At 53.0% G+C, this 14413-nt stretch overlaps 1 protein-coding gene across 1 annotated transcript; it reads right to left on the bottom strand.

Moving 5' to 3' along the window:
* Positions 1 to 3027: 3027 nt before the first annotated feature.
* On the bottom strand, positions 3028 to 12419 carry LOC119113119 (uncharacterized). The gene is given in 9 exon segments (XM_083287629.1): positions 3028 to 3429; positions 5137 to 5301; positions 5736 to 5918; positions 6454 to 6468; positions 6470 to 6637; positions 7077 to 7248; positions 9356 to 9528; positions 9798 to 9997; positions 12245 to 12419. Coding segments are annotated over 9 exon segments (1422 nt in total). The 5' UTR covers positions 12300 to 12419; the 3' UTR covers positions 3028 to 3138.
* Between the last annotated feature and the right edge of the window lie 1994 nt (positions 12420 to 14413).

Raw genomic sequence — 14413 nt, forward strand, 5'->3', positions numbered from 1 at the left:
CGCTCGGACCGGCGTCGGGAGGTCGATGTGTCGCGCCTCCCCCGGCGTCCCGGACGGCGGGTCCGGGCTGACTGTGTGACGGCGGCCGGCCGTCGGCGCGCCGCTGTAGATCGCGAGTGCGTGAGAGGCTCACTGCGCTGTGCAGGGCAGTGTGCGTGACGCGCTTGTATTCAGTGTGGACCGCTGACGACATGGGATGTTTGTGGTGTGACCCCACCGGATTGCGACGTAGTTGGTAGCCCGATCTGCACCCCACGTTCAATGAAATGTGACTGGACAGCGTTGAGCTTCCGTGCTCCTGGTATTGACGAGATGGCGCCAATAAAGTACTCCATGCCTAACAAGTACAGTGTGTCCTGCTGCTAAGGTTTTCAGGGCCCCACTGCGGCAGAGCATCAAGCTGATGAACCTGCCAGCACGTGATGTCTATGCGGCATCTGCTGTGAGTGTTAAGTTACGTCTGAGGCCAACACTACTGTAGTACCACTCGCGTAACGTGAGTGACGCTGATGCCTGCCTGAGGGTTCAGCGTCCGTGCCTGCATTCGGTGAGCTAACCTGGTTCTTCCGCTTCTGCTCGAGTCTCGTCAGCGCATTCCTCCAATGACGTATGAAGTGCGCCAGAGGTAACCTACGCCACGTAAACAGCGAGTACGGCTTCAACAGCCTCAACCGACAGCGACATTCTCCGAATGGGTGCGTGAGCAGCAGCCAGTGGCGACCCATAACCATGCAATTCAGAATTGACTGCGCGTTATTCCTGAATGTAAGTGCTTCGGGGCTGTCGACTGTAATTTAAATGTGTGAACCGTTTTCTTTGGTTCCAAGGCAGCTAGAGGGCTGCAGTTTCCCATCCCACCGACGGCGTCCGAGGAGGTGCCCTGTAACATGAACACTGGCGGTGTGCGACACCGCTCACCTTCCGTGGCGTTACGACCACTGTTCGCCCATGTAGGACCACGGCCAACGAACGTCCACCCACGTCCACCTTCACGTTGACGTGCCGGCCATTGATCGCACACGGCAGAACCACGCTCAATCAACGTCGTATTAAAGCCCAACGCCGTCTGGGCTTCAAACAGGAAGTGGGTAAATGGCGCTGCAGGTGCCTCGGACGGCGAACGAGGAGGCGCGCGGCGGCCGCGGCGCACACCAACATTGCCAGTTAACCGACAGACCGTGATGCTTCGTCTGCATGTATATCCTGTGCACGTGGGTGGAGGTAAATGTGTGTGAGCGCCTTCGCCGTTCGTGTCCAGGACTGACTTACAGACGATGAAGCACGCGTTCCACTGACTTGTACAGATACCAGGCATTAATGTGCCATTGCACCAGCCCTGTCCCACAAAACGTAGCACATCCAGAACTGGACACATCTACATCGTATATTTTCGAGGTCGGAGTTTGTGGCGATTCACCAATGTTCGAGCACGGCATCAAACGGCAAAACATCCAGATAGGACGATACACATTAGTATCCACTTCTGATAATGATTTAACTAAGCCAGAGTTCGAACGTGAGGGTGGCGGACACAAGGGTAAAAGCAAGAAATCTGCAAAATAATCACTGCAATGACAGGTCCGGCCGAACCCGTCACAGTTGCCGCGAGTCCTCGCGCAACCGTGTTGAACATCATGAAGTATGCAGGTCATAGTTCCAGCATCAATATCATCGGCAGAAGTAATCAACCTAGCTGAAGACAACCGCTATCAAGGCCCTTCTACATCTGTGGCGGCGAACAGGGTCTCAAAAACCGATGAATACGGCGAACAGGGTGTCACAAACCGATGAATACGCCCCCCGCCCCATCCTTCACATCTTGCTGTAAACATGAACGGGGTGAAACCGCGATGCCCAGCCTCCCCAAACCTCGGCCTCGTCGTTACGGCCCAATCGGGCGGCACACGCAGAAGGTGCAATCAGGCTTGGACATGATTCCGCCCACCGGAATCCTCCACGAGACCTACTCACAGCGCACGAGGTCCGCTCCTACGCTTCGAACCGTCCTACTCCCCAGCTTCAAACAGCACAGCGCAGGCTTGAGCCGGTCCTGACTTCGACTCAAAAGGATCTGACTCTAAGCAGAAACTGATTTCGATGGAGTAGACGCCGATAAGACAGTAGAATTAGACTTATTCCTTGGAAAAAAGGGCAGAATGGAGAAATAGTTAGGTTGATATTTCGGAAACATGCCTTTATCGAAACAATAGCTTAGGTCTTTGTTTCAACTGCTGTCTTCAGCTATTGTTTCGATGAAGGCATGTTGCCGAAATATCAAGCCAACTATATCTCCATTTTCCTGGTTTTTCGAGGAATAAGGCTACTACTACTGTCTCATATATGTGAATAATGCTCCTCGCCAATGCACCGAACGACTTACGAGTCGACACCGATGATAATCTACGAAACAATTTGCTCTACAGACAACCCTAACGGCCGCGCTTGGCACAGGTCTGATAAGACAGCGACCTATTGAGTGTTCCATTTGTTGTGCGTTAATTTCGAGAGTCTTTTGTTACGCTCATATATCATAAGGCCAACGAATCGATGACTTAAATCAACCCGGTAGACTCAACTCCTCGCACTCGGGCGGTACACACTTCGAAAGGAGTGGATTGGACGTGGACTCAGAACTCAGACTCAGAACTTCGTCGATATCGAAGCCAACTCTGACTCCGTATGGGGAAAAGCACAATTCTGGATGTAATATTTTGCCACGTCATGTCATTGGAGCTTTACAGGCGTAGTCAGCTGGCGAAGCTAAGTGGCGTCACCAAGCCCACTCTGGCAGGGAAGGGCGGGAACCGCTGACAATCAAACCCCGCACGTCTGGCTTCACAGACGCCCAGTTTAACCACTACCCTGCTGGTGCCCTGGTAAAAGGATCAGGCAGTTTAGGGAGAACGAACAAAACGGCATCAAGGTGAGTAACAAGCTTACAGCAGCCGGTGCCCGGCGGTGAAACACAGCCTCTCAGCTCTTCTCTCTCCCCCCCCCCCCCCCCCCACTCCAGCTCTTACTCTCCCTACAAAAGCGCCAACTGTCCTCCTGCCCCTCCCCTCCTGCCCAGCTGTCCCCGGCTAATGGGACGGCGGCCCAGCAACACACACGCGTCGTCCTCCGTCCTCCGGCCGTCGCTCATGTGTTCCAGTAGTGGCTCTGGTTCAGGTCGAGCCGCAGGGCTGTGAACGCTTTGTCGGAGAGCAGACACCACGGGTGGCCGAGCAGGCGCGCCACCTCGGCCTCCGTGACGGCGAACGAGCGCGCCGCTGCGCAAAGCCAGCCGTGGAACTCGGGCGACCACTCGGGGCTACGCGGCCAGTCGGCGCGCAGCAGCACGGCGTTGCCGCGCACCAGCAGGTGGCGCAGGTTCTTGCCAGTGTGCGCCAGCAGCAGCACGGTGGCCGACGAGATGCGCTCGCGCACGATCTGAGGGCGGCGCACGCGCCGGCCGCGTCAGCTGGCGGCTCAGGGGGCCGGCCGGCCTTCCCGGCGGGTGTGGAGCATGGGAGAGGGGGCGAGGGTGGGCGGGTGTGGACGACGGGAGCGGCGCGGGGGCGGGGGCGGGGGCGGGGGCGGGGGCGGGGGCGAGGGCGGGAAGCGGGGGGCGAGAGCGTGAGGGTGGCAGGTGAGACAGGCAAGAAGCACGGGAGGCCATTTGTATGAACCGATCAATGGGAGCGTCGCTGAACATCGACACAATCTGGGCGGAAGTCGAGATGTTTTATCCGGAGTCACACTCCCACACGCTTGTGTCAATGCTCAGGTATGTCCGGATCCATCTCAATCGAATGCCTTCGTGTCGGTGGCTCCCCTCTGCAATAAAGGCTCAAGCATGCCACAATTGTCTGACAACCATGGTGTGCTATTCCAGCGCACTTTGAGAAATTATTCCTGGAACCTAGTTCTAACTGCTTAATTCGGATGTCATTGAGCAGCCGACCCGGACGTAGTAGTCTGACCCGAACGTAGTTTTAGAAAACTTAGTCACGGATCTACGTACTTCTGCAGATAACGCGTGCCAAATGCAAAACCTGCCGGATTCAAGAAGCTTCGGCCGTTTACTTATAGGATGCCGACGTCTGTCGTTTTGGTAAGGAGTCCCTGCCAATACATTTGTACTAACTGGCGCTTCACGGTGATTTCAAGCGGAGCGCAAAGCGCATGTTACTGATATCAGCTTATGTTTTTGCACTACCAAATCCGAAGAGAACGCATGTGATCTCAAAACGATGAAGTTCTACCGAGGATCAAACCCTGAAACCTCATCCACAAAAGGTGACTGTAGTGCTCCAAATAACGAGTATGTGCCATCTCTGCCCGAAGGAGCGGACTGGATCGGATCATAGACAGCTGTCGGCTGATGAGACTGGGGCCCGCGGGAGTCGTGGACGCGTGAGTTTCGGCCCCGCGCGAGCTCAGAGACGTCGGCCGAGACTGGCACGACCAGCCGCCTCCGACGGGGAGGAACAAACGGATGGCTGGAGTGACCAACCGCAATGTCAGGGACGCTGGCGACAGTAATAAAACAGGAAAGAGCACTTCTGATATTATATATAATATACATGTACGCATTCTGAATGTCTTGCACGGCACACACCAGGCGCAGAGCGCACATTATGCCGAGATTCCACCCATGTAAGGCACTCCAGTTTAAAGGATAAATTTGCCACGCGCGGGCGGGGTACCACCGCCAGCGGCGTACGCAGTACACATGCAGTATAAATTGCGTGACGATCACGGGAGTCGCGTAGGTTTAAGCGTCGGGTTTAATTCTTGGCCTTAGGTTTATAAATGTCTGCAGCAGCAGGCTCCAATGCATCACACAAAGCGCGCTTCGGTGTGGATTAACATCAGGATGTTAACTACATTGGTAAGTCAACATAATAATTATATTTTAGCAATAACGAAATGGTTCTCTCAAGAATACACCACAACGCGCACGTGTTGCACAACAATGGCATGACCAGGGTGTGGACTAGCGCGCAGTGGCGCGGCAGTGGCACTGACCAACGTGTGGACGAGCGGGCAATGACGCAGCATCACCGGCTAGGGTGTGGACGAGCGGGCAGTGGCGCAGCAGCATCACTGACCAGGGTGTGGACGAGCGGGAAATGACGCAGCAGCATCACTGACCAGTGTGTGGACGAACGGGCAGTGGCGCAGCAGCATCACCAGCACGCCATCGGCACGATCGTGGAAGCGGCGGCTGCGGTGGAAGCGCGGCAGGCCCAGGTGGCCGTACAGCTCCAGGTCATTTTTGTAGTACTCGATGGTGGTCAGAACGCTTATGGCGCTCACCTGTGCGACATACGACAGGTGACGGCTTCCAGTGACACCGCGCAGGTCCAATCATCCCGACAGCGGGCACTGCGCGAGCGATCCTCCGCCCGGCGTCTCACTGATCCGCGCGTGCCGCGAGCGGTACAGGACGGACTAGGTCACCCCCCTCGTCCCCAGCGTGCCACTGACCCACGTGTACGGCGAGCGGTACAGGACGGACTAGGTCGCCCTGTTCCCAGCGTGCCACTGACCCGCGTGTACGGCGAGCGGTACAAGACGGACTAGGTCGCCCCCCCCCCCCCTCGTCCCTAGCGTGCCACTGACCCGCGTGTACGGCGAGCGGTACGGGACAGACTTGGCCGCATCTCCCCCGTCCGGCGTCCCACAGACCAGCATGTACGGCGAGCGGTACAGGACGGACTTGGCCGCCCTGTCCCCACCGTGCCACTAACCCGCGTGTACGGTGAGCGGTACAGGACGGACTTGGCAGGCGCGCCCTGCTGCCAGATGATCTCCTGGTGGCGCGGCTTGCCCTCCAGCCGCAGGTGCACGCGCAGTCGCACGCTCCTGATGCGAGCGTCGCGCCAACCGCGCCGGTCTACCGACGCCGTCGACTCGGTGTGCTCGTTCTGAATCTGCAGTGATCACAGCGCATCAGACGGCGGCGCAAGCTCGACTTAAGTCGGCCAGGCTGCATCCGCCCATCAGCATCCATAGACGGTTAGACGCCGGCGTCGGACCAAAGAAATCGCATGTACGTGCCTAGCTTCTCCAGCACTCTGAATGTTGCCCTAAGGTGCCCATACGCTGTTTGCTCGGCTGGTTCATTCGGTTGCGACAAGCTCCGCAGCTGCGATTGTTACGACAATACAATTACACCATTTAGCTACAGATTTTTTCAGCGAGTTGCAAAGAATTTTAGTTTCAACTTTGTAATAGAAAACCGGCTGTATTCTAACAAAACAAGAAGCCCAATCAAGTAAAGCCACGTTGATAAAAACAGTAAAAATGTTAGTTCTGAAACACCCAATAGGAACAACATCTAGCAATGCAAATGAAATGCAGTCGAAAAATGTTAAGTTTAAAACGTAACCAGGCCGAAATTACGGGGTTTCGGGATGCCGGGCTACAAAGCCAGCGGGCTGCGCCACCGCCTGCTCGGCAGCTCACCAGGTGCAGGTTGCGCTAGCTTATTCTCGGCCAGCAGGTACAGCAGGTCGTCGCCCAGGTTCTGCGGGCTGATGTGAAGCTCGCGCAGATGGATGAACACGCCCGGGTGCAGCAGCTGCACCGGGAACTTGGTGATGTTGATCAGCTTGAGCACGCGCAGCGACTCACAGCAGACGGACGACACCTGGGCGGGCCCACGCGGCGTCAGGCCAGGCGGCCGGCGCCGAGAAGCCCCGGCCCAGACCACTCCCGACCTCGTCACAGAAACAGCGCCAACTGGTGCATGTGTGCGCCTCATTTCACCAAAACGCTGCGTCTGCACCGTGCGTATCGCATGAGGGATATCACGCTCGCCGAGCGAGGACGGCAGCGTTTCATGCCGGGGTGATACTGGAACGCCTCGCCTCTTCATGAGGTAGCCAGAACCTGCGGGTTTCGCAACACCCCTGTCGATAAAACTACCCCACCACGCGCCAGTTTTCCCGGAGTAAAGACCAGACCGACCACAGCATAACGGCCTTCATGGTGCCTCGCCGATTCAGCCAGTCAGTACGAGCACACAGCAGACGACAAGGCTCCACCGAGGGGCAGCAGCTGGTGGCGGCCGCCCGACACTCGTGTACCTGGTCGAGGGCGTGCAGACCCTCGTACCGCTCCAGCAGCAGGTCGATCAGCTCGATCTCGCGCAGGCCGGCCAGGTTGCCCATGAGCCGCTGCAGCGAGCGCAGGATCTCGCCGCCCGTGCCGAACACCTCGTCGTTCTCCTTCTCGGCCAGCGTGCACACGAACGTGTACCTGGGCGGCGGGCAGACGCGCCCGGTAGCGGCTTGTCTCACGGCAGCGACCTGCCTTTTCCACAGTGCTGAGTGATGTTTTCAAGCGAGCGCCTTCATAACGCAACGGCGCATGTTTCCTCCACGCAAGCTCCACGGTGCATTATGTGGATACGGGGTCACCGAAGGCACACGGCCCGTCGGGACGTCATGCTGTCGGGCCGATCCGGTGCGTCGTGGCCAGCCGGTGCGGTCTGGGGTCTGAAGTCCGCACACGTAACCAGCGGAGCGCGGGTGCCGCCCTGGCGTTGTCGGTGGCGGTGTCGCTGTTTCATCGTATGTGGCTACCCCGATGTGCGCAGGTCAGTGTGTTAGCGCGCGGGAATGCGTGTGTAGCTATGTCTGTTAAATACGGTTCGGCAGCCGCGTGTCCTTTCATCTACGCAACTGTGCGTTATGTATCAGTACGAACGTTGTACAGCTGAGCGTAACTGGATGCGTTTCCTATCAAATTTTAAACTGAGCATTGCTTTTACCTTCATAAATTACTTGTGAAATCCTCATGATCAATAAGTACTTAACATGTTACACACATTACATACTTTATATCCGGGTTTTCGCATACACCACCGACCGCACATAATAAATCGACATTACAAATTATGACGAAAATGGCTGGTCACTCTTTACCCTTTGAAAAAAAAAAACGATGCGACATTACACATGAACCCCATAATTTTGTGCACTTCCCAGAAATCATCTCAGAAAATCGAGCAGCAGCTTACGTCCCAGGGTCAGAGCACGCGAGCCAATGTCCATCGGCCTAGACGTGAGTGGGGCTGGACAACTGGCCTAAGCTCACGCCGCCTCACTGCCGTCATCTGGATGACAAAAACGCCGGGGTGTCATGATGGACTCCATTATGATTCAACTTAAACTTTTTGTTCACTTTTAACGTGGCTTCCTCCAGCAGCTATGTTAGATATACTGGCCTCACGTCTAGAATCTGGCAATAAAAAACATGCAGCATACACTCAACAAAAAAATGCCCCCACTCACAAAGTCAGCCACCTCGACGCCCGCAAATTACGTACCAGGTTAAGCGTGGGACTCAAGTCCGAAGAGAGCCACCAGAGTGCGTTAGCTACGTCAGTCATCTAGCGGTCAGACCTGGAACTGCTGGGCCAGTTCGTCCAATCACCGGCTGGCACACCTGCAACGCAGCACACAAGACCATGCAGGCTGAGGCAGGACGGCAGACAATGCAGGCCACACGGAGAGGGAGACGACGCACACGGCACACGCGGGGTTAAGGTGATGGCAGTCACGCCGCTCGTGACGCACGCGCTTACTGGCGACGGCGGCAGGGCAGCTAGCGAACAGCAGGCAGCACTACAGCGCGAACATAGGTCCGAGGTCCAAATACGCGCCGGCCCGGATGGTCAAACGACAGCAGGTAATAGCTGCTAGTGCTGTCCACGCCCACCCTGGACGGGATTCCCGAAATTTCTTGCATTTGAAACTACTCGCATAGGTCGGACAAAGCTTCAAAGCTGATGCTTTTGGTCAAACGACCTCTACAAAAGCGGACAACTGTTGCAAAAGGGTAATACGAAAGGTGCTCACTCGACACCAACATTTATGAGAGGTAAGGCTATCTTTTACTAGCAAAAAGGCGATGAGTGCCTATGCAAGGTGAATTCAATTCCGCTCAATGGCTCCGTGCAACGAGATTATCTTTGTCCCGCACATCTGTTTAAGTTTTAAGATCGACTCGGCCGGCAATATTCATACCTCCACTCAGCACCACGCGAGGGAATTGGAATTACGATCCCGGTCCAGACTTCAATTTCATTTGGAAAAACCGGACGAAACCAAACCGACTACCAGCACGGACGCTTGCCCCCCCCCCCCCCTAAAAAGTACGGAACAAACTATTCATTTTTATAAATATGTCCCGCATGGTTTGGATATCCGACTTCGGGTTCAGAGTACTTGCTGAGCTGCCCAGTTTAACAGATCATGTCGCGAAAGCCACGCTGATAGACGACGCGGCACTCAGCGCAAGAGAAGAGCCCTCGAGCTGCGGACTCGGGTGTCTCGCCGCCAGGCAGATGAGGAGGGCACACCTGAGCGTGGCCAGGCTGTCCAGTGAGCCCGGGTAGCGCTGCGAGAACGCCGACAGCGCGTTCATGAAGGAGTACATGTTGTAGAAGTTGGACATGGGCTTGATGACCAGCGTGCGGACGTGACGAGCGATCTTCTCCAGCGCCGTTGAGCAGCGGATGTGGTCCAGCGTTTTCTGCCGGTCAGCACCGACCGGTCAGCCGCCAGCGCGCGCCGCCGCGAGCGACTGGCGAGTGCCGCCGTAGATGCAGAACCAGCGCCGCCAGGCGGCGAAAACAAACAATGCCTGTACAACGGTGAATATTATCCCGGGCCTGCTGCATACATTACCGTCATCGTCTGCCTGTACCATCTCACCAGCTAAAGGCAGGGGTTGATTTGGCCAATTTAACAGTCTTGAACCTTATTAAGATATGTGCACATCCCAGCTACAGCATGTCTTACCTGCCAGCCTAGGTAGTAGTTGAACTTGGTCTTGGTGAGGACTGTATCATCCAAAACAAAGACTCGCCAGACAGATGGCATGTCGAAGGCCCGCGCCCAGTTCCAGCAGACAAGAGAGGCCGCGTAACGGTCCCTCATGCCGAGCATTCGGAATATGTGGATGAGGACGAGATCCGGCAGCAGATGCCACAAGGAGTATGCTGTGGAATTTGAGAACATTATTCAGTCATGCCCACACAACCCATTGTGTTGAAGGAGAAAAGCATTACAAGAAATGGAAGCAGATTGGATGGGTAACAGAAAGTAAAGGCTTGACAAGAAGGGTATTCAACTCAAAGTGTCCAGCCACCACACATGCAAAATTTTGCTGAATGTTGTAACCAAACACTATTATTATCTGTGAACCAAGAGATCAGTTATTGCAACAAACGTCAAGCAGGTCTCGCTGCACATACCAAATTATCTGCAGTTAGACAATTTGGCGGTATAGGAACACTCAGCTGGCATTAAGGTTTACTTGTGCACAAATAAGACTGATATTTTATGTCATTGCACTATATTCAGATCATGCTACCATGGGTTATATCACACACAACACATGCAAGCATCCAGACCATGTGGAACGCATGCTATGAATGCCTGGAGCATAATCAGGCTGCCTGCCAGAGTCCTGTTCATTTACGCAACTTGGACAGGTCACAATGTAGGCTGGTGCTGTGGCCAGCTTTAAGATGAACCACCTTTGAACTACTTTAAGGTAAACCACTTTGGAACCTTCTTAAGGTGAACCACTTTTCACATTCACATTCACATTTAAGGTGAATCACACATTCAGCACAAGTTTGTTCTGAATATTGCCAGATAAACCAACTTTAGCAGGCTGTTAAGCCACTGCCCTTGATGGAAAGCAATATCACCCTGTGGTTGTAAAAAAGTGTACATGTGAATATGTGCATTCTATGAGTGTCTTGAGGTTAATTTATGGGCCAGCAACTATTGCTGATAGCATGATGCAGATCTTTATTGTCATTCAGCCTGGTGATATCATGTGTACTCAGTTGGCACAGCTGATGCAGGTCAAGGTCAAATCCACTTAACTTCTGTCTACCATTATCATTGTTATCACTATTAATATTGGTTCTATTTCTCTAGCACTGTTCCAGAAAACAAGCATCCATACAATCTCACAAGAGATCTACACAATCCCCTTGAGCAGTGATTTATTTTACTACAAGTTGATTCTGGTTGCTTTGAAGCAATACATCCAGGTCCTCAAACATATGTATAGCATTATTCAAAGTTCAGGCTGTGATTTATGAAGCTATCAGGTGTTTTGTGCCACTTTTCATAACCAGTACATCTGTCTTTGTTTACCAAGAGTGGGTCTGACAAGATGCCTGCAAAATGAACCTGCTGTATCAATGATGCATCACACTAAAAAAGCAGGAAATATTTTTCAGATGGTTTCTAGCAACAAACTGGTTCTCTTCCCAACATATATTGTTCCTCTTTTTGGTCATATTGATATGTAATAGTAAACTGTTTTTACTGCTTTGCTTTAATTTTCACAATGTTTACTTTTACCTTAAGACCAGAGTACCCTCCCATAACAAAAAGATGGTGAAAAGTTCTGTTTTCATGTCAATAATTTTGAATGTCCAGCAGTCATGCTTGCTTAGCACTCTACATTTTGGATTATCCCATATAGAGAAAAAATGTAAGTAAATTCATAACATTACTAAAACATTTCACAACTTTCAAGTTCTCTAACCTTTCCAAGATATTCCTTCTCCTACCATGCCAGGTCTAAAACATCATGCTACCAAAATAACTCAAAATAATAGATACTTTTCATTTCATTTTGGTATAGTTATCTGGTACAGTTTGGTTTTCAGCCCGCCAAAAAAATTGGATGACCTGCCTTGCCAATTGCAGCTGTGCCACTTCCATGGCTAGCTAAACAGCAAAGATGTGCATGATGAGCATAACTAAATAACACATCATGATACCACACTGCTGATATAATATAAAAGGTATGCATGTACCCCCACACCACAGCATACCCCTTACATTCCCTATGCAATTGAGTGAGGCCAACATGACCAAAACAATGTGACCACCTTCATTTATGCACGGTACACAAAATCCATGCATACACTTTTCCAGTATTGGTACCCAAGGTTGAGACCCAGTGTATAAACTGTGGCAGGCTCCAGAGATCTCACTGGGGCAGTGAAGCCAGCTTTCATGATGTCATACCAAATATCTGCTACCTAGTCTACTAACTATAGTAGGTTTGAATAGACCTCAAGGGCAGGATGCTATCCCAGTTATTCGCTATTGAGACTGTCCCAAGCATCATGCCGACGCATCAGCCAGCTTTCCGCCAAGGCTGGAACGGACCAATCACGGAAAATGGGTTTTATCACCCACACGACATAACCTACCAGTGATATCCTTTTCAGGGGATGGACGGCGAATGCCCCGGCGTGAGAGCCACATGATTTTGGCACAACCTCACGACGAAAGTTTAATTTTCGGTATCCTTTTCAGCCGGAAGGTAGCTTTTGATCAACGTATCTTCATGCCGCCTTGTCTACTCCACTACGCCACAGGCCAAGGCCCTAGCCACATGCCACCCGGCCAACTTCACTGGCCTGAAACAGCTGCGCCGAATTACGAAGCAGTCGTTTTCTTCTTTTAATTTTGGATCCACCTGTACTTATGCGCGTCAAACAGAAACCACATTCAGATTCATATTGATATCGATATTTCCGTACCACTTTGTGCCTGTAATCGGCACACAGACGGACCTTGACTTCCTTACCTTTCTGCTGGGTCAAAAGTCAGGCTATTCAGAGTCCTCTCATAATAAATACACTGATAAGTTGACACTCGCTCGATAATGACCAGTGCTTGCCTGACGTCTGAGCCAATTCTGGATCGTCTCGGCTCTTACGTTGTCGTTCAACCTCGTGATGAGAATGTGACACTTTGGAAATCATCGTTTTCTTGCAGTCATAGCAAATTAGGGCTACCTGTGGCCCATGCGAACCAAAAATTGAAGCGCCGGCAAGCGAATCACTCGTCATCAAAGCGACCACTAACGCACAGACCAAAGCTCTGCTCGAAACAACCGAATTCTGTGGCAAGCATGTAAAAGTGTCCCCTCACTATGCCCCAAACACCACCAAAGGCAGTATCTTCCTGCCCGACGTCCGTTTCATGACGGAGAACGAGATCCTGGCGGAGCTCAGAACGAAAATGTTTGTCATGTTCGATGGCAGACAGTTTGCCATGTTCGATGGCAGACAGGGGGGGGGGGGGGCGGGGGCAACGGGGCCATGGCCTCCCAAAACCTCTGAGAGTATGTCTTGCCCCCCCCAAAAAAAACATTCCCAGAACTTTATAAAAGTTGTTTTCTACTCACCGTCTGTTTTAACTCTAACTGTTTAAACTGTTTTGTTTTAACTTCTGTGTAAGATTCAAAAGCATTTCGGTGCTTTTTTCGGTTTTGAATGGTGTCCCTACTAGGTACTCGCGAGAGGCACCATGCACTGTACCTCGGATCCCACACCAGCCAGCTGGCGACGAACGGTTGCCCCCCCCCCCCCCCCACAGCTCCAGGCTAGATCCGCCCCTGGTTCAGAATTCTGATGATCAAGATAGCCAACGTCAGGACACAAGCCTACTTTTTCCGACTTTCGCTACCACCCGACCTCCAGATACGTCAGCAGCTGCTTACCTCCGAATCCGCTTAGGTGTTTCATATACCGAATTCTCTCAGATGTTCCAAATACCGGCATTTTGGATATGGCAGCAAGTACTGCAAGCGGAGTGCCAGATGTCTCAAGTGCGGCGAGACCACCACGAGTGGTCTGCCTGCACACTTCACGCCACAGATGTTTCAGCTGTGGGGGGCCGATCACAGCGGGAAGACTTCTCAGTGCCCCACATGGAAAAAAGGAAAAAGGCTTCGAAAAGGACAAGACAGATGTGTCGTATCCCGAGGCACAGCGTACTGTTGAATCCAGCATGTCACCGCAGTCCAGCAAAACATATCATCAGGCAGGAAAGGCACGATGGCCACATGCGGAACAGACTTACTCTATTCCTCAGCTGCCTTCGCTGAAAATTCCCCGCCTCCCGCGCCTCTGTCTCAACGGAGTCGACCACGCGGAACCATCGAGTCGCCCCTGGCTGGGCGTTCGGACGCCCAGGCGCCCGCGCGCTCTCATCCCCAGGCTGGCCTGTGCTCCAGCTTTCCGGCTATACATGGTCAGTGTGCGCCTCAAGCCGTGCGGCGTCCTAGCCCTCCGGCTATGAACAAGCGGCAGCCCGGTCACTCCGCCCGCCACACGAACGACCCCTCCCTCCCGCACAACACTCGCTACAACACGCACAAGTGGAGAAAGTCGGATACCCCCGTCTCCCTGTGACGGCGGTCATAGGCCGGCCCCGTTCTGTCTCGTTTGGCCGATTTCCACTAACTGGTGGGAATCCGGTGTGGATGGTTCATTCACCAATAAATATTTGTTCTATTACAATAACATTGTCGCGGTCCTATTTCAAAACGGTCGAAAATAAAATCACCTTTAATGGTATTAGCTGCAATC

This window comes from Pollicipes pollicipes, unplaced genomic scaffold, assembly GCF_011947565.3.
Source record: "Pollicipes pollicipes isolate AB1234 unplaced genomic scaffold, Ppol_2.1 Scaffold_7261;HRSCAF=8764_pilon_pilon_pilon, whole genome shotgun sequence".
Taxonomy (NCBI): Eukaryota; Metazoa; Arthropoda; class Thecostraca; order Pollicipedomorpha; family Pollicipedidae; genus Pollicipes; species Pollicipes pollicipes.